At 35.7% G+C, this 22856-nt stretch overlaps 3 protein-coding genes across 3 annotated transcripts; 2 read left to right on the top strand and 1 right to left on the bottom strand.

Moving 5' to 3' along the window:
- Positions 1–530: 530 nt before the first annotated feature.
- LOC145914196 (serine/threonine-protein kinase mTOR-like) lies at positions 531–14983 on the bottom strand. The gene is made up of 59 exons (XM_083001986.1): positions 14718–14983; positions 14533–14652; positions 14284–14373; positions 13997–14139; positions 13649–13750; positions 13480–13581; positions 13231–13351; positions 13094–13161; positions 12962–13031; positions 12760–12860; positions 12546–12704; positions 12313–12446; positions 11977–12108; positions 11675–11808; positions 11359–11618; positions 11230–11302; positions 11089–11153; positions 10810–10950; positions 10630–10752; positions 10394–10570; positions 10200–10334; positions 10025–10142; positions 9821–9954; positions 9638–9748; positions 9492–9578; positions 8957–9124; positions 8789–8901; positions 8553–8714; positions 8382–8475; positions 8196–8330; positions 7948–8090; positions 7721–7886; positions 7401–7546; positions 7220–7298; positions 6973–7160; positions 6353–6569; positions 6006–6191; positions 5795–5920; positions 5607–5738; positions 5338–5444; positions 5162–5279; positions 5010–5106; positions 4597–4697; positions 4431–4528; positions 4039–4135; positions 3884–3982; positions 3702–3824; positions 3449–3631; positions 3174–3308; positions 2775–2949; positions 2532–2667; positions 2096–2243; positions 1912–2034; positions 1645–1800; positions 1375–1585; positions 1239–1313; positions 1084–1167; positions 918–1020; positions 531–848 (listed from the first exon to the last, which is right to left on the bottom strand). Exons 1-59 carry the CDS (start codon positions 14815–14817, stop codon positions 833–835), a joined length of 7440 nt encoding a protein of 2479 aa, XP_082858112.1. The 5' UTR covers positions 14818–14983; the 3' UTR covers positions 531–832.
- Positions 14984–16918: 1935 nt separating this feature from the next.
- LOC145913817 (nicotinamide/nicotinic acid mononucleotide adenylyltransferase 2-like) lies at positions 16919–19942 on the top strand. Its single transcript, XM_083001576.1, has 8 exons — positions 16919–17060; positions 17365–17521; positions 17999–18077; positions 18375–18603; positions 18728–18804; positions 18881–18994; positions 19095–19291; positions 19361–19942. Exons 1-8 carry the CDS (start codon positions 16976–16978, stop codon positions 19473–19475), a joined length of 1053 nt encoding a protein of 350 aa, XP_082857702.1. The 5' UTR covers positions 16919–16975; the 3' UTR covers positions 19476–19942.
- A 283-nt stretch (positions 19943–20225) lies between these two features.
- LOC145913833 (uncharacterized) lies at positions 20226–22759 on the top strand. The gene is made up of 5 exons (XM_083001592.1): positions 20226–20294; positions 20791–20940; positions 21297–21482; positions 21628–21823; positions 21984–22759. Exons 1-5 carry the CDS (start codon positions 20226–20228, stop codon positions 22364–22366), a joined length of 984 nt encoding a protein of 327 aa, XP_082857718.1. The 3' UTR covers positions 22367–22759.
- Positions 22760–22856: the final 97 nt, after the last annotated feature.

Below are 22856 nucleotides of genomic sequence, written 5' to 3' on the forward strand. Positions count from 1 at the left end.
AATACTCATACGAAATACAAATATGCGGTATTAACATTAAATGAAAAAGTTTGCACATCTTCTTAGCAGCAATTTTGACTCTTCACTGATGGAGCACATCTTGTTTTGAAAGATTGGTCCAACAGACCTGTTCAAAAAAACTTTTTCGCGAGCTTAATTTGCTATGGCGTGACAAGCAAAAAGCACAACAACCCTCGCGTCTTCAACACTGTAATCTGGCTCGTTGAAGTGGGCCCCTACCGGTTTCTCGGCGTTGTTGTGCAGTACGTTTTCAACCACGGTCGATGATCACCTCTCCGTGCCTTTTTCTTTCTTGTTTTTAGCGCCGTCATCGCATTTTACTTTTGTTACGCCAAGTGCAGTACCTGATGAAGGGAGATTAATCTCGCGAAAGCTCAAGCGAATAAAGTTTTATAATAGTGCAACAGCAACTACTGAAAGTTATAGACCAGAGACTGACACGGCGAATTATTTTAGCACTGTGTTAGTGTAATTACGGAATGATGTTTATCTCTTTAATTGGCGCTGTTTTCGGTTGATATTTTGGGGCTACAGATCGAGGTGGTTCTAAACAAACACTTGTTTAGAAACTACATTACGAAGAGAAAATTGTGGACGTTAAATGTTGTTCGTACCATATGACAGACACACGCTATATTTAGCCTGGCTCTTATTCATTTTTTTGAAACTACAAACCAAGGGACAATAATTAATGGAGGTGAAAACATAATTTATAAAAACAAACGAAAATATGTCATTGATCAGCAACAAGAAATACGACAACAACATGACGTTCACAATTTGATTTCTATTGGAACACAACCCCCGTGCTCTACCAGAATGGACACCTGGAAACAAATTAAAATACTCTTTGATAGCTACAAGGCACACCAGGTATTTGTGTTAACAGCACATACCATCCGATGTAACACTGACAAAGGTTTTCGTGTGACGTAGCTTGGGCGATTAACAACTCGACTTGACTGGGGATGTCCATTGGCTCAGAACTGAAGTCGCAACCTGTGGTACAAAATAATTACGAAACGGCCAAATCGCGTTATTTATAAAGATTTATGCACGAGCCTGTCAACTTGTCGCGTACACGTTTCACAATAGCAAGAGCCTTCTTGTTCAAAACTTCAGGTCTGTAATTGGTGCTACTATCCCCTGAAAGGCAAAATACTAAATTCAAAGACAATTAGGATTATCGAAAACCGACAATGGAGACAAGTTCTCGCCTGGTGTTTGCAGGGGAGCTGGTGGTGGTTGTTCTTGTGGAGTTTCGTTTCCCCGTGTTGCGAGTTCGGCGCTACCTGCATAAAAAGCGTAAGTTCATACCCAACACACAGAAACACTCTGCGTCTTGTCCCTTACCGTCGACCAGTCTCCAGTTCAACAAAGGATCGTAAACAAAGGCTTCAAGTACAGCCATCACACTTTCTCTGTGTTGACGCATCACAGCCATCACAATATGACAGGTGTGTTTGTAGTTGCCTTCAATACCAGTCACTTCCATTGCGTTTGTTAACATCCGGGTTAAACGGAAGGGAATTTTCTCTGGAAACTTTTCTCTCGCCATCGCCACCTTACGTAAAAATAGAGTTTGAAAGCCAAAACGTCAATAACGATCGTTGACGTCATTACCTCAAAGCAGTCGCCAAAATCGATGTGAAGAACTTTTCCGCTCACGCGATCCAACATAAGGTTGCTCGGATGTCGATCCCCCAAGCCAAGGACGTGTCCTACCATCGACATGACAGCCAGAGATCGAGTGTAATTTGTTCGACGATCAAACCATGCCTGAAAAATGAAAATAATTTTTCATCTGTTATGTTGGACTTGTCCACAAGATTGTAGAGGTTGCTATAACCAAGATTCAACACCATGTTAACTTTTTTTAAGTTACTTTACCTCAGATGTTGGACTCTTTAACCAAAGAAGTTTGGATAAATCATCCCCAGCCGTGTTGTTAATTGCGTGTTCAAACACTTCAACTTTCTGCATGAGAGACAAGTGATCATAGTCCGGTGCCATCTGCAAGAAAATGTTATTTCTTTACAATTTATTCATAAATTAGTTGAGGAGATAGACTTACCCGAAGCATAATGCGGTGTTCGATGTTAAGCAAAATTTTCTTTTTGTCGCGATAGTCGCGAATGAGGGCATGCAAAGTATCGCAATTCGGAACCCAACCAATTAATCCAGAGTTCGTTGACAGAGGAACGACGGAGAATCGATGGATGCTGCAAGTAATCGTTTTTATCACATAATTGTAAACATGGGCGTATCGAGGAGGGTCACGGGGACACAATATATATAAATTACATTAAATTTTGCGACAATTACAGCACATACAAGTGTCAATATTTTATGAAGCTTGTAAGAAACAAATTTACAATGCCATTCAAAAAAACCTGGATATGACTATGGTTGCCAGGTATTTGTATGAAAACCTCTGTCTGTTAAACGATGTTTTCTGATTAGTCTATAAGAACCATTTCCAAGTTTTTTAGTGCAGCGATATAGTTTACCTAAGATTTTTCCGACTGCAAGCTTGATCAGTGGTAAGAAGGGCGTTTACCAAACCAAACAACTGCATGACACGTTCGTCTTGTCGGAGATCTTCGTGGCCCTTTAATAAAAACGTGTAATCCTTTCCATTGCTACCTGGAAAAAGTATTAACAGACAAGAATCGTGAGTTTTTTATTTCCATTTCTATCAAGGGGAATTGATAAACGAATTAATTTCGTCGATTACAAAGAAACTGTTTTACCTTTTATCGATAGTTTCCTTGGTCTCTGTTTGGAAGTAATAACTTGTAATGTGTGTTGAACTGAACGGATGCGAACAATTGGACGGTGGGGGTCGTATGTTCCTGGTACAGCTAACTCCAAATCTTTGCACACCATCAACTTAGGTGAGACGTACTGAAGTTCGATCGTTGTAAGCTGTATATACGGTTTATTATGTGTGTGAACATTTCAATACCACAATGCTATCTTTATAAAACAGGTTAACATTAAGGCTTCAACATTATTACATCAGTCGGCAAAAAACGCATGGCTAGCCAAACGCGTTACACACTAACGACAGTATGCGTTTAAATGTTTTATGTGGCATTGAACCACAAAGTTTGACAACAAATAAGTTTTCACATTCTATAATTAAAAACCTGTGGCAATTGTTTTGATATCCGCCTAAACACGTGATAATATAGATCCCATGCTTGGTTGAGATCTTTAATATTCCCAGATTTCATAAATTTTCTGCACCATTCCTGTGCTTCCTGCAGGTCACGTCCATATGCCTGGAAAATGTGAAGAAATATGTTACTGCTAAATAACATTTTACATCAATCTTATTCCTTTCAAATAATACCAGATTTTTTGTGCGTACAACCAGTACTTCACCAATCTTCAGACTAAAATGAAATTTTATTGATAATACCTGGTTGAAACTGATTTCCTTTAAAGTCTGCGGTCCTTTCTCCAGCAATTGATGCAAAGGTTCAAGAGTTGTAAGCATTGCTCGAACATCCCGCTCTCCGAAGTAAAGTCGTGAAGCTTCTTCCAACCCTTCATGCCACAATTCGTGCCACAAAATCGCGACCCGAATCAACTCCTCCGAAACCTGGGTTATATCAAAACAACACTCTGGAATAATAAACTGGTAAATACTTAAAACATAACGACTCGTTTACCAAAATAGCTTGCTGAACAAGGTTGTTTGAATGGTCGCGCATTTTATTCAATATTTTGTTTGCAGCTTGATTTCGCTGTGGTATTGCTGATTTGGAAGCCACGGCCAGTGGATAGATAAGAGCCTTGGGAAAGGGAATATTATTTACATAGCTAGGATATTTCATTACAAAGAATAACGTACCTGTGGATGATATTTACCAATATCGGCTAACAACTGGTGGTTAATATGTGACACCAATGATCTCGGAGTGTCAATGCGGGCAATCAGTTGGGGAATAACCTACATTTTCCAGTTTAGTAACTGCAGTTTGGGAAGTTTCATTAACAAATTATTACCTGAAGCCAGTTTTCAATTTGAATGCTTTTAATTCCCTCCACCAAAACATCGTGTAAAGATGACCAGTGGCCATATTCAAACCAAAGAGTTAAAACCCTGCGTGCAATTGTTTGATGTAAACACATGTATTCAGATCAGGAACCATCATAAGCCGCCTGACAGTTTGTAAATAATGTCAAAATATTTATGAGTTTCCACAACATATATTCGCCCGAGAAAATGTGCTTACCTTTTTTAGTCAGCATTGACCGTTTTATGAAAATATGAATTTAAATCGGTACATGCATAGCCTATATTTCCCAGACATGCGGCTTTTTAATTCCTAATGTCAAGGGGGTTGGCGAGTCTGATTTAATCTGATTAGTTAGTAACTAATAGTTACATAACACACCGTAATGTATCTTGCAAGGAATTTCCTTGAGATAAAGAAATCGATCGAAAGAAACCTTGCACAGATGGAACAGCAAATTTCAGAATTGTCGAGTCATGCTGGAAACAACACATACAAAATTTTACTTCTATGTTCTAAGAATCTAATACTTTGGTAAAGATCGTACAGTATTTATTTCTTGTTTGGGGGATCTTGGTTGTTTTGTTGGTTCAATTTCCAAATCTGATACTTCTGAGTCTGAATCAATGGTGCTTTCTTCATCCTTGTCTAAAATTGAGTAAAAAAAACAATGCCATAACACAGGGTGGCCAACCTTTTATTTTCCATACGACATTTTTTATTTATAATACACCAAGGTTCTCAGTGTTTTTATTCTTTTAAGATAAGTTAATTTTAGATTAGAATCTTCTGGTTATGAGTGACCTAAATTTCTGCTACACTCTTTTCTGGAAATCAGTTGAAATTTTTTTACAAGTGTTTTTTTTCTTTCAGCATTACTGAATTATAATGTACCACTTTTTCTCTTTGTTATATGAATATGAACTTTTTTTTACATTTTTAACAAACCAACTGCTTTACCATTTTCACTTCTTGTTGATGTTTCAGCAGGTGTATCCATTCTGTTTTTGTAGAACAATACGCATTCAAAGTTTACCACTGCCCAAGAGTGCCAAGCCTTCTCAAGAAAACAAAAAATAATAAAAAGTAACATGCGTTGGTTGGAGACTTACCTTGTACCAACTCCTGTCATGCTCTGTTGACAACATGTGGAATTTGATGATATTTGGAATAGTTTTGTCGTTGATTCCATTGACATCTTGCTGCCATTCACCCAACTTTAGGTAGCATCTTTCCAAACAACAAATTTAAAATATGGCACTCTTTTTCTACAGCAATTTACCAGTACCTTGAGAGTAAATGCTTTAGTTCACTTCTCTGTTCAGGGTCTGATAATGTGTGAGGAACATTTTGAATGCTTGCTACAAACTTGTGCATTCTGGTTAGTGCTTCTTCCTACAACCAAGACAAAGTCAAAACATTTTTTTTCAAACAAAAATGTTCCTTTCAGTACATTGTCAAAGCTATGTCGCAACAAGAAGTTATTGCACAAACAAATGTAGAGTACCAGTATGCATGGAACAGACATATACAATGACAAACAAAAGCACATACAACCTTTCTGTCTTGTTTCCAAACATGTTTGATGTAAGCAAAAGACACATAAGGATAGGTAGTCGGCAAGGGTTTACTTGGGTCTTTTTCTGGGTCCATTTCAAGAAGTTTTACTAATGTTTTATGTGCAAGCATCTGTAATAAAGAGCAATCAAAAACTGGATCTGATGATAGTTGTGTTATAAAAAGACCTGTCTGCCACTTTTCATGCACAAGCTGGCAAATTTAAGCAAAGTTCTCATATCCTCGTGTGGTGACACAACAAGTGATCGCACTTGAATGATTCTTTGCCAGTCTTCCAACTGCCTTTGACAACCCTGTGATTTTACCAACATATTAAATATGTACATAATGATGTCATTGTAGATCAAAAGATTCTCAAATGTATTAAGGATTCCTAACCTGAAGACGGTCCCACCATGCTTGTCTTATAATTGGTCTCCTGTCTGGCATAAGCTTGTATTGAACAACTTCTTCCAACTCAGCAAGAAGTTGGCAGTTCACAAGTGCTGGATAAGCTCGGCTGTGAGATTCTCCAGCAAGAGCAGTCAGTTCACTGTCCAATATTTCCCGGGCCTCAGCAATGCACTGACAATGAACAAAGTTATGCTTTTGTTATACTGTCATACGCCTTGTCAAATTTTACACAGCTAATGGGAAGTAAAAAAAACAATTGTATGCAATATGGATTATTGCAAACAAACAAACGATTTTTAACAAATGTATTCCAATAGTAAATCTTGTATTACCTCTTGTGCTTGACCAAAGTGATTTTGATGAATTGCAATAACAGCACGATACAAAGAGCCATCATAATGTTCTCTTGGTATCATACATGTGTATTCATCCATACTTCCCCACTTTCCTAAACCCCACGATGCTGCTGCTGCAAGCCGAGCCATTTTTTTCTGAGCATCTCCTTGGCATGTGTTCCACTGTTCTTCAGCACATGTATACAGCAAGTCCCTTTGGAATTTAAGTAAATTCACGAATGTGGGTCATAAGGTTTTGTAAACCCTAAAAGTAGACTGTATCCAAGCCTTATCTTTTCGTTAGAGTATGGCTTGTACTAAAGCACATTTCGAGCTTTTTAGTTGGTATTATTAGCATGTATATATGATGTACATGACCTTTGGGGCTCACTTCCCACAAACAAAGCAACTAAAAGTATGAAAGACTGGAGTGAGAAAGTGCACATATGTACAACATTGTTAAAGAGCAGAGTGAAAATTGGATTTTTAACTGTTGTAAAAAGATGTGCTATTTCAACATATTTGAATTTAGGATTTAATTTACATGGAAAATATTTATGCATTTACTGGTGTTTATTTCCATTGAAATCTTGATATGCATTAAACTTCGTTTTTACCATTCCCCAAGTGCATCCAAACATCTCATGTAGCCAAGCTTGTTTTCTATTAGTTGTTCCTCTTTGGTTTTGTCACTTAGAACATCTTTGCCAGCCAGTGGAACCCGTAACTTGTAGTGGTAAGCTTGTTTCGCTTCTTCCCATTTGTGCAGCCTCTCATACCATTCAACATTTATGTTGTGTTGGGGCTAAAAATCAGGATATTTCCAACAACGAAATAATTGGTATTAGAAATTAGAATTATTACATTGGGTAGTTGTATGTTGTTGATGTGATATTGCAATACACCATCAGCTGCCTCAGGCTGTCCCAGTTTGCTGTTAATACTGTAAAAAAGCAGATATGTTGGAATAACACAATACACTTTTAATAACACAATATTAAAATAAAAAATAATATAAGAATGTTAGTAGGTAAAAACAACATACTTTATTAAGTCACCAATAACACGATCAGTTGGATTTTTGTGAAATTCAAGTTCCTTGTAATGCAGAGCTTTGGCATAAGCTCTACATCTGGAAGCAGTTTCACCAAGCAAGGCAATTCCATTGTCATCCCCCATTGGAAGAGGACCCTAAATTCAAACAAGAAAAATGTCGATAAAGGTCAAAATGCAAGGACCATTGACTATAACTTTCACAATAAAATATCAGGCTATCACCAAGATTTCAGGTCAAAAAGTTCACAAAACCAACTACAATAAATATAAACAAAATGTTTTAAAGCAAAGCACACTACTGTTTCATGCCTTATCAGTATGCTCCATAAATTCTGCCAAGTTGAGAAGAGTGTGGGTAACTTCAGGAGGAACATCAGGTGCAGCAAGAGCAAGTTGAATATATTTTACCAGCTCATCTTGCTGCCCCTCATCCAATTCACTCCAACACGACAAAAATGCAGCATTAAACAATTGTCTGCAAGCACAAGCAGAGTTTTAAATGTTATGTATCTAAATACTTGTTGATATAAATTCACCTGGCTAGGGGTGTGTATGTTTTGGCAAGGGCTCCACAAGCTTTCAGGGCCATAGATGGAGATTCTTTCAGTAACTCTAGACTAAGGTGTCTGAGCCATTCCAACCAATCATCCTTTGATATTTGTCTTGTGACAACCCACGCCTAAATAAGATGACACTGATCATGTTTACAACGAAAATGTAACAACGAATTAAAAAATGTTTATTTTACAAATTTTCACATTAATTATATTTGCCCATTACATACCTTTTGCAAACTGCTTGTGTGAACATGACTTTTTTTTGAAACAGTGATGTCAGCTGCATTAGCAAGAGAATGGAGTTCATCATTTTTCTCTTGTCCACTCCATAGGAAAGCATCACCTCCATTTCTTGGAGATCCCTGGCAATTGTGAGTTTTATCATACTGTTTATGTATTAATGGTATAGTTACCTTTGTTATTTGCGAAACAAGGTTCTCATACGTAGCATTAGATATTTTGTGCTTCAATAATATGGAATCAATAATTGGCACGAACACAGAAAATCTGATAACATTGTCAAATGAAGGTCAATAAATCACACACAAAATTGAGGACCATTGCAAACATAACGCTGAATGTACCTTGGTCCAAATTGTCGAATTGCAGCACAAAGTGTTTTAAGTGCAGCTTGTTGTAGATCTGGACACATATCAAGAACATATGCAAGGGGGTGAACTATTTGGGACATGTACTCTCTTAAATCAATGCATTCACAAAGTCTAGACAGTGTTTCCAGTACAGAACTACAAAAAGATCATATGCAAGTTGAATCTGTAAATCTGTTGATAGAATTGCAGCTCCTGAGATGGCAAAATACCTCCTGATATTTGTTGGAGTTTCAATTGCACGCAATTGTTGTAGCATTGGTGGAAGCAAAATGTGACTATAATCTGCTAGATTTGTTCCAAAAACTTGCATTGCATGCAGCAACTAAATGTTTGTATTAGTTACCATCCTACTTGTTATTTCATTAAAATATGCAAACCTGCAGGGTCACCGTTTTCCCAGGACTTTCATCATACATAAATATTTTTAGGGCATATGGGATAATTTGAGGAAGATAGAGTTTAAAGTCTGATGCGAGTGCCGCTGCAATTTGCTCAGTTAAGGAAATCAGTGTGCTCTGCATTCCACTTCCCATGCTCCAATATTCCTGACAGTAAATGAAGAGGATATTCAGACTAAAGATGTTATAAACTGAACCCATTAATATACATTATATGATTTGTGTTGTTTACATGTTCAGTCCAGCCAAGAGAGTTCAAACCTTTGATATGTCTATGGTGCCAATTACATAAATACATCATGTAATCAGTGGATATAACCTTTTATTTATTTACCATGATTATGTTATTTTTTTGTTGCAATGTTTTATATAAAGATCGTATATATAAGTAGTGTAAACAAACCTGGTCCGAGTTTTTGCCAAAACCATGAGCACAGTCACAAGTAGCAGTAATTTTAAAGGGAAAATGTATTTTTACAAACTTTTTATCAATTGGCTTTAATTGCAAATTTACCTTTATCACGGCAAAAATGTTGTCCATAAAACCCCTGACATGTTGTTTCACTGTTGAGATGATCAGACCAAGATTTTTGAACAAAAACTAAAGTAGAAATAACAAATGTCATATATTCAGTAAACAGAATCTTAAATGAAACCAACCTCTCTGATGCTTGGGTCACAATTTTGTATTGTGGACAAGTATGTTGGAATTATCTCCGAAAGATATGGGACGCATTTAACTCCAAGCGATTGAAACATGTAATTGACTGCCTGTGAGAACAAATAGATTCCAGCAACATATTTACATTGCTTTTTTTGTAGAGTGAGATTTGTATTAAATACCTGAATCACATCTTTGTGATGAGATGATAAAAGTGGATCTCGTAATACTCGCATTAAAGTTGATATCGCAACAGCAGGGTAAAACTCTTCAGAGGCAGTTCCAATGGAAATCAACATGTCACTAACATTAAATTCTGCAAAAGTGTGATGCCTTTTCATAATCATTTGTAATCACTGCTAAAATATAATATGCCAATTATGTACCTGGATCCTTTTTTATCCTTCTTTCATTTGCAGCAATTGAGCCATCTTCCACACTTCCCAAATTCATTTTGTGTTTATATGGATCAAGAGTCCCAATTAAACCCAAAACTTTCATAACCTAATAAAAAACTAATTACAATATGAAATTTAATAAATTCCACAGAAAAGTGCCAACCTCTTTTCGAAACATCAGGCTAGGTTCACTTTTTAGAAATGCAAGAAGTATGTTAAGCAAATGGGGATATTTGTAATAAGGCTTTACAACATATCCTGTGCTTTCCACCACTTTGCCCAATGTGATCAAAGCAACCTGAGAATTTTTGTTGTAATGATTGAAGTAAGTATTTCACATAAATTGTGAAACCTTACCTCACGTTTGGCAAAGCATGTCATAGCTTGCAGCATTGATAAAATGATTGGCGTTAGTTGATCAATTACACCAAGAACTTCAGAACCACCAACTTCAGATAAATCCCCAATTGCTTTCATGATACCAACAGAAACAGATGCAGTTTGTTCATCATCTTGCAGTTTGGAAATAAGTGTCTAAATGTTCATAATTTATTCATTATTTCAGAAATCTGAAAATTAACACTAAATTTCACCTTTATAGTTGGAACAACATATGCTTTCATTACACTAGGTGCATTTCGAGCTAAGTGACCAATCAACCTAGCTGCTTGCAACTTATTCCGACCAATTCCACTATGTTCCAGCTCAGCAACAAGCTAAATAACACAAGACATAGTATGGATGCCATCCAACATAAGGAACATTGTTCTTACTTGAATGAGTGTTTTTCGTAGCATTGGCATTACATAGGCTGGATTTAGTTCAGAAAGCCTCCCGATAGTTTGAATTGCTTGCTCCTGAACTTCAAATGCTTCGTCATGCAAGGCCACAAATAATATGTTCAGATTTTCAGACTGAAAATTAAATGTGGTTGTTCAACATGAAGAGTAGACTATATAGCTAATATGAGTAGTGCTTAGCAATAGCAGCGGTGTATGTGGATACCATCTTAACCATACAAAAAATAACCACAACAATTAATATTATCATACCAAAATTGAGTAACTGTCAAATCTTTTATCGAGCATCACAAGCACTTGTAAGCGAACTTGCTTTTCTGCAAAAAAAACAAACAACACACCCATTTAATTGTACTGTAAGTTTTTATACAACTGTAAAAATATATTACAAACCTGTGTCACATAAAGCAAGATTTAGCACACTTCCAATGATTTTGGCAAGTTTTGGAGACAAAACAGGATACACCTAACAACAAGCACCCTTAAAATCATAGAAAACAATAAGATTTGATATGATCTTACAGTGGTTTGATTGGCAGATGTGCACGGTGCAGGAATGGCTGGTCTCATGAGTGCTACTATGGTGGCAATTGCATTTAAACGAACTTCTCTGTTTTCGTGGCACAAATACTTTGCTGTTGAGCATTCCACACAAAATTCCATAAAAGGTGAAGGGGGTGTTTTTAATTTGCGAGGTTGATTGACATAAAATTTAAAGGTTGCAAGAGTTTGCAATGCAAGAATGATCGTTGAAACATCACTACTATCAACACTTGGGGAACCTAAAATTTAAAAGAAGTTTTAAAACAGAGAAAATGCCCAACCACAAACATCCTACTGTTTTGATCTCCAGAAGAAAGATTTTTTGGCAACAAAATGGAGGAAAGAGTTTTGACCACACCTTCTTTAATAGTCTGCCTTAATGATGGAGCCTTTATATTCAATTCATGCAATGCTTGCATAAGGGTTGCACTAAAAAGCAAACATAATGGATATAAGTAAAACTTTTCACAGTAGAACAGTGGTGTTAATAGTTGGTTTAAGGTACAGAGAGTACCTTACATTTCAATAAAATTACTATGTGTTTGCAAAATCTCAATGTATTAAACCTCCAATCTAATAGAACTGAATATCACTCACTTCAAACCCACATTAAACATGGACTGAAGCAATTCATTGTGAATGAAATTTATTGTTTCTTGTGAACCAGATCTTGCCAACATTGCAACACATCCAAACACAGCGGGTTCAACTGTGAAATTTCTTTGACGTCTGTGTAGTTAAATATTGGGTTATAAAACAACAAATACATTTTTAAATTGACAGTTTTGTCCAGGGTTCATGATCTAGCTAACACAAAAGTAAAATTAAAACTGCTATAAAAATTTGAGAAAACCACACTTTTAAAACTATACCAAGAGAAGATTTGAAATTAACTGTATGGACTTTTAAAATACTTATTTTAAACACACATACTTGGCATTTGGCTCTTTAGGTGGTAAATGATGTTTGATGTGTTCAAAGATCTTTGAGATGTATTGGGTGATTGCACTACCTGTTGCTACTGCTATTAAACCAATAGAATAAAAAGATGCAGATCGATCTCTTTCCTGCAAATTGAAAGATATTAAAATAAATATAATTACTTCCGATTAAGTTGGCTAATTTGAACAATTTTTTGGACTTGGTTAATGTTTCTTATTACTCACTTTTCTTAAACAGGAGAACAAAAACATCATTGCATCATTTAAATAGGAAACTGAAAATTTTTCAGTATCAAATGCAGCAAGCCTTGGGAGCAGAGACATTATTGAGTGTTGGATTAAAACATTTCTTGATGTTCGATGAGTTAAAACAAACTTACAAATCTGAAAACAACCGTCTTTAAACCTTTTAACATACCAACACTCTACACAATCATACATCATCAAACTTTTCTGCAATCAAATCACAACAGCTTGGGCTTTTGTTTGGGGCAAGTGCTTGATTATATTCATTACTAGTAAGAGGTGGAGGTAGAAGTGCTAAAAAACAAAAACAGTTTGACCAACTGATATGATTATTAAATTTAACTTCAAACAATTCAGTGGATAAACGAAATTCAGTTTATGCAAACAAATCATACATTGTGTTTTGGTTGAAGGTGAATACAGCCCAGACATCTTGGAGCTTTTCCCATTTCTTGAACTTTTACTCTATACAAAAAAAGAAATCTAAATTAAAAAACTTTTGTAAACTATTTCAAATAAACATTTACCTTTTCAAATAACAGTGAACTATTTTGTCGAGATTGGTAACTTGATGATGTATCAACACCGAAATCATCTAACAATATTGACGTAAATTTAGATTACAAGCCATTTGTCCATATCTGTATTTTTATTTATAAATGACCTGCATAACTACATATCTGAAACAGTTCAAGTAAAATCATGAGTGAAGAATGAACTCTCTCATCTCGAAATTTTTCATGAATTGTTGAATCACTAATTGCAATAGCTTCATCGTAGCATTTCTGCGAAGTAATTTTAATTTGATAGTTATTACAATCAAAAGTCAGTAAATTCTCTGTATTGTGTTGAACCAAACACATTTCTCATATTTAACTTGATATTACAAATCTAATATTTGAGTTAATAATACCTTGTACCACACTGGTTTGTGTTTGGCATCTTTCACTTCACGTTGTACAACTAAGTATAAAGCTGCTTTCAGAGCTTCTATTGCACATTCCCTTACAGCTTGCTGAAACAGTATTTGCATGTAAAAGGGCAGTTTGCAAACATATAAGTGCAGTAAAATTTTAACCAACCTTTGTGTCATGCACAGCAAAAAAAATGTTATCAAAAAAAGACTGAATTTGTTGATAGAAAATTGTTGGTGAACTGAAAGCCATCTCTCGCAAAACTAAAACCTTAAAAAAATAAACATAGTATTGGTATTTTATGACTGCAATACAGTTCTAAATTTTTCTTTATCATAGTAATACTCCACTATGTGACTAATGAGAACATGTTTGATGATTGACAGAGCTTTAAAAGAAACCATCCACACAAATACATAAATAATATAAAAAGCATTGACTATAAGGCATTTTCCAAACAATAATTATCCTTAAATTTGGGCAGTAACATAGCACCATATGCAGTAAAAAAATTACTGCAGCATGTCTTTTTCCCTCTGTTTTCTCTGTACCAAGCCATTCAATAGAACGTCTAACTTGAAAGTCAATGTACTCAGTTCTGTGTGTTCCACTACAAGCTGCCATTCTGCCCATCGCTTGGGCAGCAACTTCCATAACCCCTTTAAAATTCATACAACTGATTATAGAATTTTCAAACAATTTATGACTATCAGTCCTACAACGAGATACGACTATCAATTAGATGTTAAGATACATGTTATTTTTGTGCATTGTTAAGCATTGTTACGCTACATAATACTTGCCAACATCTGAAGATGGAAACAGATTTCTCAGTAAGTTGTAGAAGCGAAGCAATTGAACTTGACTGACTTCATCAACTTCAACTTGACTTACTAAAAACAAATTTGAAGTTATGTATAGTAAGGGCATTTTTTATATATGGAAACCTGAATATGATCATAGTTCAAAATCATGATATTACTAAGCACCTACATTACCAAAATTATTGTCATCAACAAAACCATTGACACAATAAATGTTTCTAATCTTACCGATTCCTAAAATTCCTCCCTTTTTATCATTGTTGTCGGAGCTTGCAATCATCTCATATATATTGGCATTTAAGTCATTCATAAACTGGGTTGACTGATCAGCAGACAACTCCTGCACTTCTAAAATATATGATAAACATTTACCATAAAAACTGTTGATTAATAAATAATATCAATGGACAAACCTGTGTTTATGTAATGCTGAAGAGCAATTGCTGCAGAAAATCGTGTATCCTCATTTCGGCTTTTTAAGGCTTGGATAAAATGCTGCACTGTTAAATCCATGATGAATAGAACCAACCAAAGGCTCTCAGGTTAAGGTTACATAATATACCATCAAAACGAGTAATGAGACAAGCTAAACATACAAAACGCATACGCATTGCAGCTTGCAAAGTGCAATTGTACACTAGACCCCGAATGAGTATTACATTTTTTGATCAAAACAAGGATTTTTCACCACGTTATTGACGGGTCTTGCATTCACGCAAAAATATGTGAGGAAATTATGCACGATGAACCCATAGAGTTCCGCATGAATGGTTCTGTCTCGACGTCGTGTGTTCGTCATAAATATGAAGCGCTATTTTGAAAAAAAACATAGCTTGTTTCACAACGGCATTAGCGCGCAATTTTTAAAAAAAATTGCTGCAAAAAAGCCAAGTTGCCTACAAGAAAACTCAACTTCGTCGCATTTACCGAGAAACACTGCAAAATATTTCACTGTAATTCTGGTTCACAAATATTTTTCCTTGCACGACCGGGAGGCCACCAACGTGAACTGCAACCTGTCGCAACCAATCACCTCCCAATGCGACTGGCTGCGATCCTACAGCTTGTGAAGACATCACCGTTACATGGGCGCCTGATTGATAACGTTTATAGTTTTGTCGGTGCCAATGCTATGCTATTTCTTTTGTGTATTGTTCATCTGCGTAGTTGCTTCTTTTTGCCAAATATATACATGATTTAATTTGATCAGCGATATGTCATTTTACAAAGCCTATTGCGTATTTGGGCAACAGCACATGTACCTGTTGTACGATTACGCTGTGTAAAAGATAACTACAATTTATTGATAAGTGAAAACATTTGATTGTTCTTGCTTTTTCGAACGATATACCTATCAGCGAGAAATTGAAAAAACAACGAGAAAAAAGTGTTGTGTGTAACCAGATGCACTGACCAAATAAAAAGTTTATCCGGCGTGAAAAAACAAAACAAGTTTCTTTGCAACTATTATTTCAACACTCCCCCCAAAAAATTTACGTGTTATTTCATCCTCGTTATCCTTATTTGAATATGATCAGATTTGATTTAGAAATATGCACAATTAAACAACAAACTACACAGCAAGCAATGCGTGGCACAAATCCAAGTGATGATTACGCAGCCTTGAGAGAGCTGCAACTTCATACACGTGCTGTTTGTCAACACAGGTCAAACTGTGTCGCAACCCATCAACTCCCAGTGTGACAGGCTGGGATCCTACGGCAGACGGTGAATCTATGTGAGGAGATCACCTTAAACATATATAGGCACCTGACTTGATAAACTTTATGGTTTTATCGGTGCACATGTCATTTTATTTCTGTCGTATGCTATACTGTTCATCTGCGTAGTTGCTTTTTGCACAAAATATATTTGGTTTGATTTGTGTTTTGAAGCGCACTGGTGTGCCCTGAATAGAATCAGCGGTGTTCCGCGAAATTTTTACCAATTTTTGTGAAAAAAATGTCATGTGAAAACACACATTTTACAAGCGCTTGTGCCACTGCAATTAATAACGCAATTGTTTAAGCTTGAACAAAGAATACCTGGCATAAAGACTCTATTTTTCATTTATAAATAGTGAAGTACGATGTTCCAATCTATTTGCTGCAAAACGGAAAATACTACTACTACACCGGGTCACAAAGTTTTTTCCAAACTTGATCCGCAAATAAGTATGTGTAAAACAGAAATCTGTGCGAATTTTAATGATTAGGCGTGAACAGGGCCACCGCCTGTTATTTTTGTTCATAAATTTGAGTTCAAATACTACACGAAATCGTAGCGTTAATATTCGCACAGATTTCTATGTTACATAGGCTTTATATGTATGCGGATCAAGTTTGGAAAAAACTTTGTGACCCGGTGTAGTAGTATTTTCCGTTTTGCAGCAAATAGATTGGAACATCGTACTTCACTCAAATGGTTTAACACTGACCTCTTAGTTGCCTAAAACAGTTGTGACACAGTACGAACTGTTGAAGTTTAGAAAAAATTATGCTAACATTTCTAATTCTACGGTGTCCTGTTTGCCACCTGCTGTTAAAGATCACAGTTGTGTTTAAACTTTAGTTTTGCACATGGTGACAATTTAGAAAGTGTACAAATTGTTTGCAGCAATGATAGGAAAATGAGGTAGAACTGATTCTTTGTTATATATACCTTACACAAAATGTCTTTGGAACATCGTTGTCCAGTGGTGCTACTTTGTTGTGGTTCATTCAACCCCATAACAAATGGACACACTAAAATGTTTGGTGAGAAAATACAGAAACTCCTAAAAAATGTTGTTGTGATTGCATTAGTAATTTCATTTTTACATATAATGGTAAATTTATTTTTGCTATTTATTGAACAGAAAGCATTAGTTGTATTGCTTAGTTTATAAATATTTTAAGTATTGTGAAATTTATGTGTATATTAATAGCATAATACATGGAGTGTCAAATAATTGGCAATATAATTAAAACAGGTCAAATACTGAGTTGGTTGTGTTAAAAGTTTTGCCTTGTCACCTTTTAACTTATGTGATTCCAATTTTAATTCTTTGATTATGTGCAGAAATTGCAAGAAACTTCTTGGAGCGAACTGGTAATCATATTGTAATAAGTGGAATAATTTCCCCTTGTCATGATTCACATCCAATGGCTATTGGATCATCATCAACAGATCGCATTGCCATGTGTAGCATGGCACTTAAAAAGCATTTATGGCTAAGGTAACTTTGTCACATTGCTCTACAACAGTTTCTGTTGTTTTAATTTGTATTGGTTTATAGTTTGTATATATGTATCTATAAACATTCGTATCACATTTCCAAAAATGAAAAAATACTACAGAGTGATAAAATTGATCACTTTTGCCATGACGTAATGTTTGAATAGTCTAGACTCACCTTTTTTTATGCATGTGGGATCTGATCAATGCTGGAGTGCATAAATTATTGATGATTCTCTGTGCTTGTTAGGTGCCTGAAAACTTTGGCACAAATCTTCTTGACACTAAAGTGCAAATTTTTATGTCATCTTACACTTTTTGTTTGTCTTCAAAGAAACAAATGGTTGCCTCCTGTTGTGTTATATGCAACAGTGGCCATTTATCTGATTTGTTACAGTTTGACCTGTGTTTGCGTTTATTTGATATTTTACCTTGAGATATGATGCAACGATTAAAACACTAAGTCTTAAATTTTCAGTGTTGACACCTGGGAGTGTTCACAAAGTGGATGGGTAAAGATTATTAAAGTGCTGCATCAAATTTCCAACAAGATTAAGGTTTGTGATTCATCAAATATTTTGGCAAAATTGGTTTATTTTCTGTTCTTAACAATTAACTCTGGTTGTGTCAAGTTAAAAACTACTAAATCTGAACTTTATATTATAATAATATCTATGTCAGTAGAAGAAAATATGTTCTGACCCATAGTCTTGGAGGCCTTGCTGTAAGTGGGAGGTGTAGCTTTGATTTTATAGGTTAATTATCCCAAAATAGTGTAAATGATTAGTACCACATGTCTGTTGATCATAATTGCAAAAGATTAATTCACAAGGTTTGAACCACCATGTTTCTAGGCCGAATATGGAGTTGAAGATTCAAAAGTAAATCGCATCAATTTGAAAAACTCCAAATACCCACATAGTGCAGTTACACTTCAACCCAATGGTGCTTACCAACATCAAGTTATGCACAATGACATAAGTTTAGGAGGTCCGTTGTCAATTGCACCATGCTCCATACTCAAATCGGTCAAGCAGGATGACAGCTTAGAGCTTAACGAAGCATCTGAAACAGATCAAGATGGTTTGTACAAGTATCCTCATGTTGCTATTCTTAAACATTTACAGAAAATCTTACCTTTTTTCACTGACTATATAAAAAGTGTTAACCACAACCTGCAAGAAAAATTCAATGCATATATGTTTAGGGATAGCATTCAATCGCTTGAGTAACAACTTCCACAAAATGTGCTGTGCACCACCTGCTGTTGCTTTTAATTTACAGGTAATGTTATTTTTAAGAATTTCGATTTTATTGTTGAAAAGAAAGTTATGTTAATGTGTTGAATGCTGTGTGGCAGGATAATTTGATTTATGGGGCAGCTTATGATCTTCGACGCACTAAAGTAATGTTGTTGTGTGGTGGAGATTTCCTTGAATCATTTGGACATCCGGGACTTTGGACTGATGAAGAGGTGATTTTGCTATAAAAAATGTGTTTGTTTAGAAATGCACTCGAAGTGAATGAAAATTACCAAACTGCTGACATTATAATATCTGCTTTTAAATTTTCAGATAACAGAAATAGTATCAAAATATGGCATTGTCTGTATTCCACGCGTTGTTGACCCATCAAGCACAAACAAGGGACAATTTATGAGAAATGCACTGGACAGATTGCAGCATATCTTTTGTCATGTTGGAGGCACTGTTATTATAGTCAATGATGCTAGAAGGGCAGAAATTGCTGATATCAGTTCAACAAAATGCAGGTACTTAAAAACACTTTAACAATTTAGTGTTGCAAGATAAAAAAGTTGATCATTTATTACATTTTGCAGAGCTGCTATTAAAGAAAAGAAAATTCATGAAGTGGAACATATGCTTGATCCATCTGTTGTAAACTACATCGATAGATGTGGCCTTTACGTTTCAGATGAAAATTATCAAAAATAATACTTTGTTTTGTCAAAAATGCATGCAAGCAACTTGTTTTTTATCCAATGTTGTCATTATATGTTGAGCAGTATATTTATTTTTGTGCAATACTTTTCAACTGTGAGATTTCCATATTTTCTGTTTACCTGCTCTATTTTACTGTCATTTTCAAAAGTGTTGGTGCTGCTTAAACTGTCAACTTTACCTATCAAATCTTCATGTGGCATTAGATGAAGGATTGTGAAATATTTTATTTTTTACATAGTGGTTATTCATTTTTGCAATATGTCACATGGAACATGTACTTGATGTTGTAATTATTCCTTCAACAACATTGCTGTGCTTACTGTACCACAAAAGCATGCTGTATGGGATAAATAAAATGATTTGGTATGTAATAGACAAATTGTAGGTGTGTTTGTACCACTGCATTCCTGTTGATTTGATTTACTGCTAAAAAAGTGTATTACTTCTGCAAGTTGCTATACCGTTCAAACCTTGGAAATGATGCTGCATGCCACATTAAAAAAAACAGTTGAAATAATTTGTCTTGTACAGTAGTCTAAAAACTTTAAAATGTTGGCATCCTGCGTGACACTGCAAGTGTAAACATATACAATTTAGAGCAAGTCCTCGAGTGGTCTGATGAAATACAAAGGACTGACGTTTTGAGTAACAATTGTGACGTAACAGCGCAGTCAAAGCAAGGAGTTTCCAAAATGGAACTTTTTACTGGCATCTGTGGCAAAACAAATTATACTTTTCAACATGTTTTCTGCCCGCACTTCTGTTGCTATGGCGTCTGATTATCTTCCCAACAGACGTTTGTTTTATGAGGTGAGGTATAACATGTTAATTTGTGATTGTATTGATATTTACAATACGCGTTAAAACATTTGCAAAAATTCATGAGGGCAAATTGTTATTTGATAGTTTTGGGAGCGTCTTTTCATTCGATACAAATTCTTTCAAAATAGGCGTTCGTACTTAGGTATGTGCTATTGTCCCGTAACAACACCTTCAATGGGAGCACGACAACAAACCGCTTGTAGTGTTTCAAATGTTTTGCGCGTAGCTTTATCGGAAAGTCTTTGTCATAAGCTCAGCTGTTTACCATCAGGGTCTTAGTGAAAAACTCTGTTTGGAGAGAAATACGGTGCGACTGTCGAGATGTCAAGTGCCTTTGAGAGAGCGGAGTATTTGCTAGATAGAACAGGCCTGAGTTGTTCCTAGTATCTTTTTGTAGTTTTCACTTTTGCAAAATATGAAGTTTATAATTTATTGTAAATCGATTCCCTTTTGGTATTAATAGTTCAATTTTCATTTGTGAAAGAGAATCATGAACGAAACTCGCAGCATTCTGACGAATTTGGAGCGTCGTTTCCAGAGATTTTCCCAGCAACAGCTGATTTTTGTCACAGCTTTAGATCGTTGTCGAAAAACAGCTTTTGAACCATCGAAACAAATTTCCACGTTAGCACAGGTGCAAGAAAATTTCGTGATTATACTAGAATCTTGTTTTACAATCTTCTTACAACTAAATTATGTTTTGAATACGTGATCGTGTCGTAATGTACCGGTAAGCAAATGTCTCCCCCACGAAAATGGTCGACATTTTTATGTGCGTTGTCGTCGTCGTCACATTTTGTAAGGGATGAGTGCGCCACAGGTTCATGACCAAAACTACTTTAAATTATGGATAACATTCAATGAAAATTCAAAATACATTTCTTGATGATTAGAGAGCAGCAAATCATTGGTTCTTTGCATATATTTTTTAAGAATTTGTAAATTTTCTATGCATTCGTCAAAATCCAAAATGTCACTGTTATTGTACAGGTGCAAAACTATGCCCAACAAGTGTCAGACAATGCAACCGACAAACGCATTTTTAACATCTTCTTAACTATGGTTCAAGATCTCGCTGATTTCCGGCGATTTTTATGCAAACTTTCCAAACGCAAATGTGACGGTAAATTAAACAAAACATTTTCTACCTGGAAAAAAATATTGGAAAGTCGACAGGTACGTGAGAAACCTTTTCAAATAAACGTTTAGGAAAACAACAAAGGCAACGTTTTCGTAAAAAAACTTTTTTTTGTATGTGCCTATAATTACATATTTTTTCATCATGTGATCAGTTACGTTCAGGCTTCAAACGTGTTAACAGGACATTTCGAAGCTTCGTGCCCGATTTCCATATTGCCATGTAAACCATTTGAGCTGCGATGAAGCTCGAAATCATTTCGGGGGAATTGTCAGTGTTCTCCCTGTCGCAATGGAATGTGCTCGAGATGCTGTGGAAAGAATCGAAAAAATTCGTGCTTACAGAGAAATTACCAGGAACTCTGAAGAATCTGCTGCAGGTTGCCTATTCTTATTTATTAGTGTTATTTTTGGATTCTTTTACCTTTTTACCTAATTATCAAAATAGAATAAAAGTAATTGTTTTTCGTCATACTATGGTGCTCAGCATTGCTACTCTCTTTTTGGTCTCTATAAAAAAAAAATTATTTTGATGTGCAGATTCTTTGGAAAACTCACCCAATGAAGTTAGCGGCAACGTGCCACAAAATAACTCTCCAGTTATTTCCTCCCCAATATCTTCCAACTCGTCTCGAGTTTCATTTCATACGCAAAAATCTTTTTCCAAACCAGCTGATTTCGTTGAATCTAAAGAAAGACCGGCGTCAGCGTATGCAAAACAAGTCTTAGCTACCGATAAAGCTTGGAAAAAGCAATCACCTCGTCGTCCGAAAAGCGGAATTGCAACCCAACCCCCCAAATACCTTGTCGCCACGTTGAAACCAGCTCTCAACTGGCCTCACAAAACCATCTCTGAAGCAGAAATGCGAAAAATGCTGGAACAAAAAAAGCATAGTCTCGGGCGGCCAGAATGGAAACCGTAACAAACTACTCAAACAAGTCAATGCCTTCAAACAAACGTAATCTATTATTTTTCATGAAAATACACATGGAAATCGCATTGTACACAGAGCGGACATGCTATATAGCCTGCACCAAAATACTGAATAATGATATTTGATATCGTACACATCACACATGTTCTTTCGTCCATGGTCCTATCTATGAAATGATACGGATGAGATACGTCTTCTGTGCCCAACATTTTTACCACGTGTGATGCTGATGTTTAAAGCCAGTCACAGCAGTAGCCTAGGTATCCACAATCACCCAAACCATGTGTTGTGGTACAATAAAAGCAATTAAAGGCATAATTTCGACCCGTTTTGAAATTTACATTTTTATACGCTGTATGTGTCCATGTTCTTCAAAAAAACGTTGCTGATAGTCGCAGATAAGTCGCTAAACTTGTGTGGCACAACTAAAACACAAGTAATTGCTTAAAAAGCAATATCTCAATAAGGTCTCGTACAA

The sequence above is a fragment of the Ascidia mentula genome, chromosome 9 (genome assembly GCF_947561715.1).
Source record: "Ascidia mentula chromosome 9, kaAscMent1.1, whole genome shotgun sequence".
Classification (NCBI taxonomy): domain Eukaryota; kingdom Metazoa; phylum Chordata; class Ascidiacea; order Phlebobranchia; family Ascidiidae; genus Ascidia; species Ascidia mentula.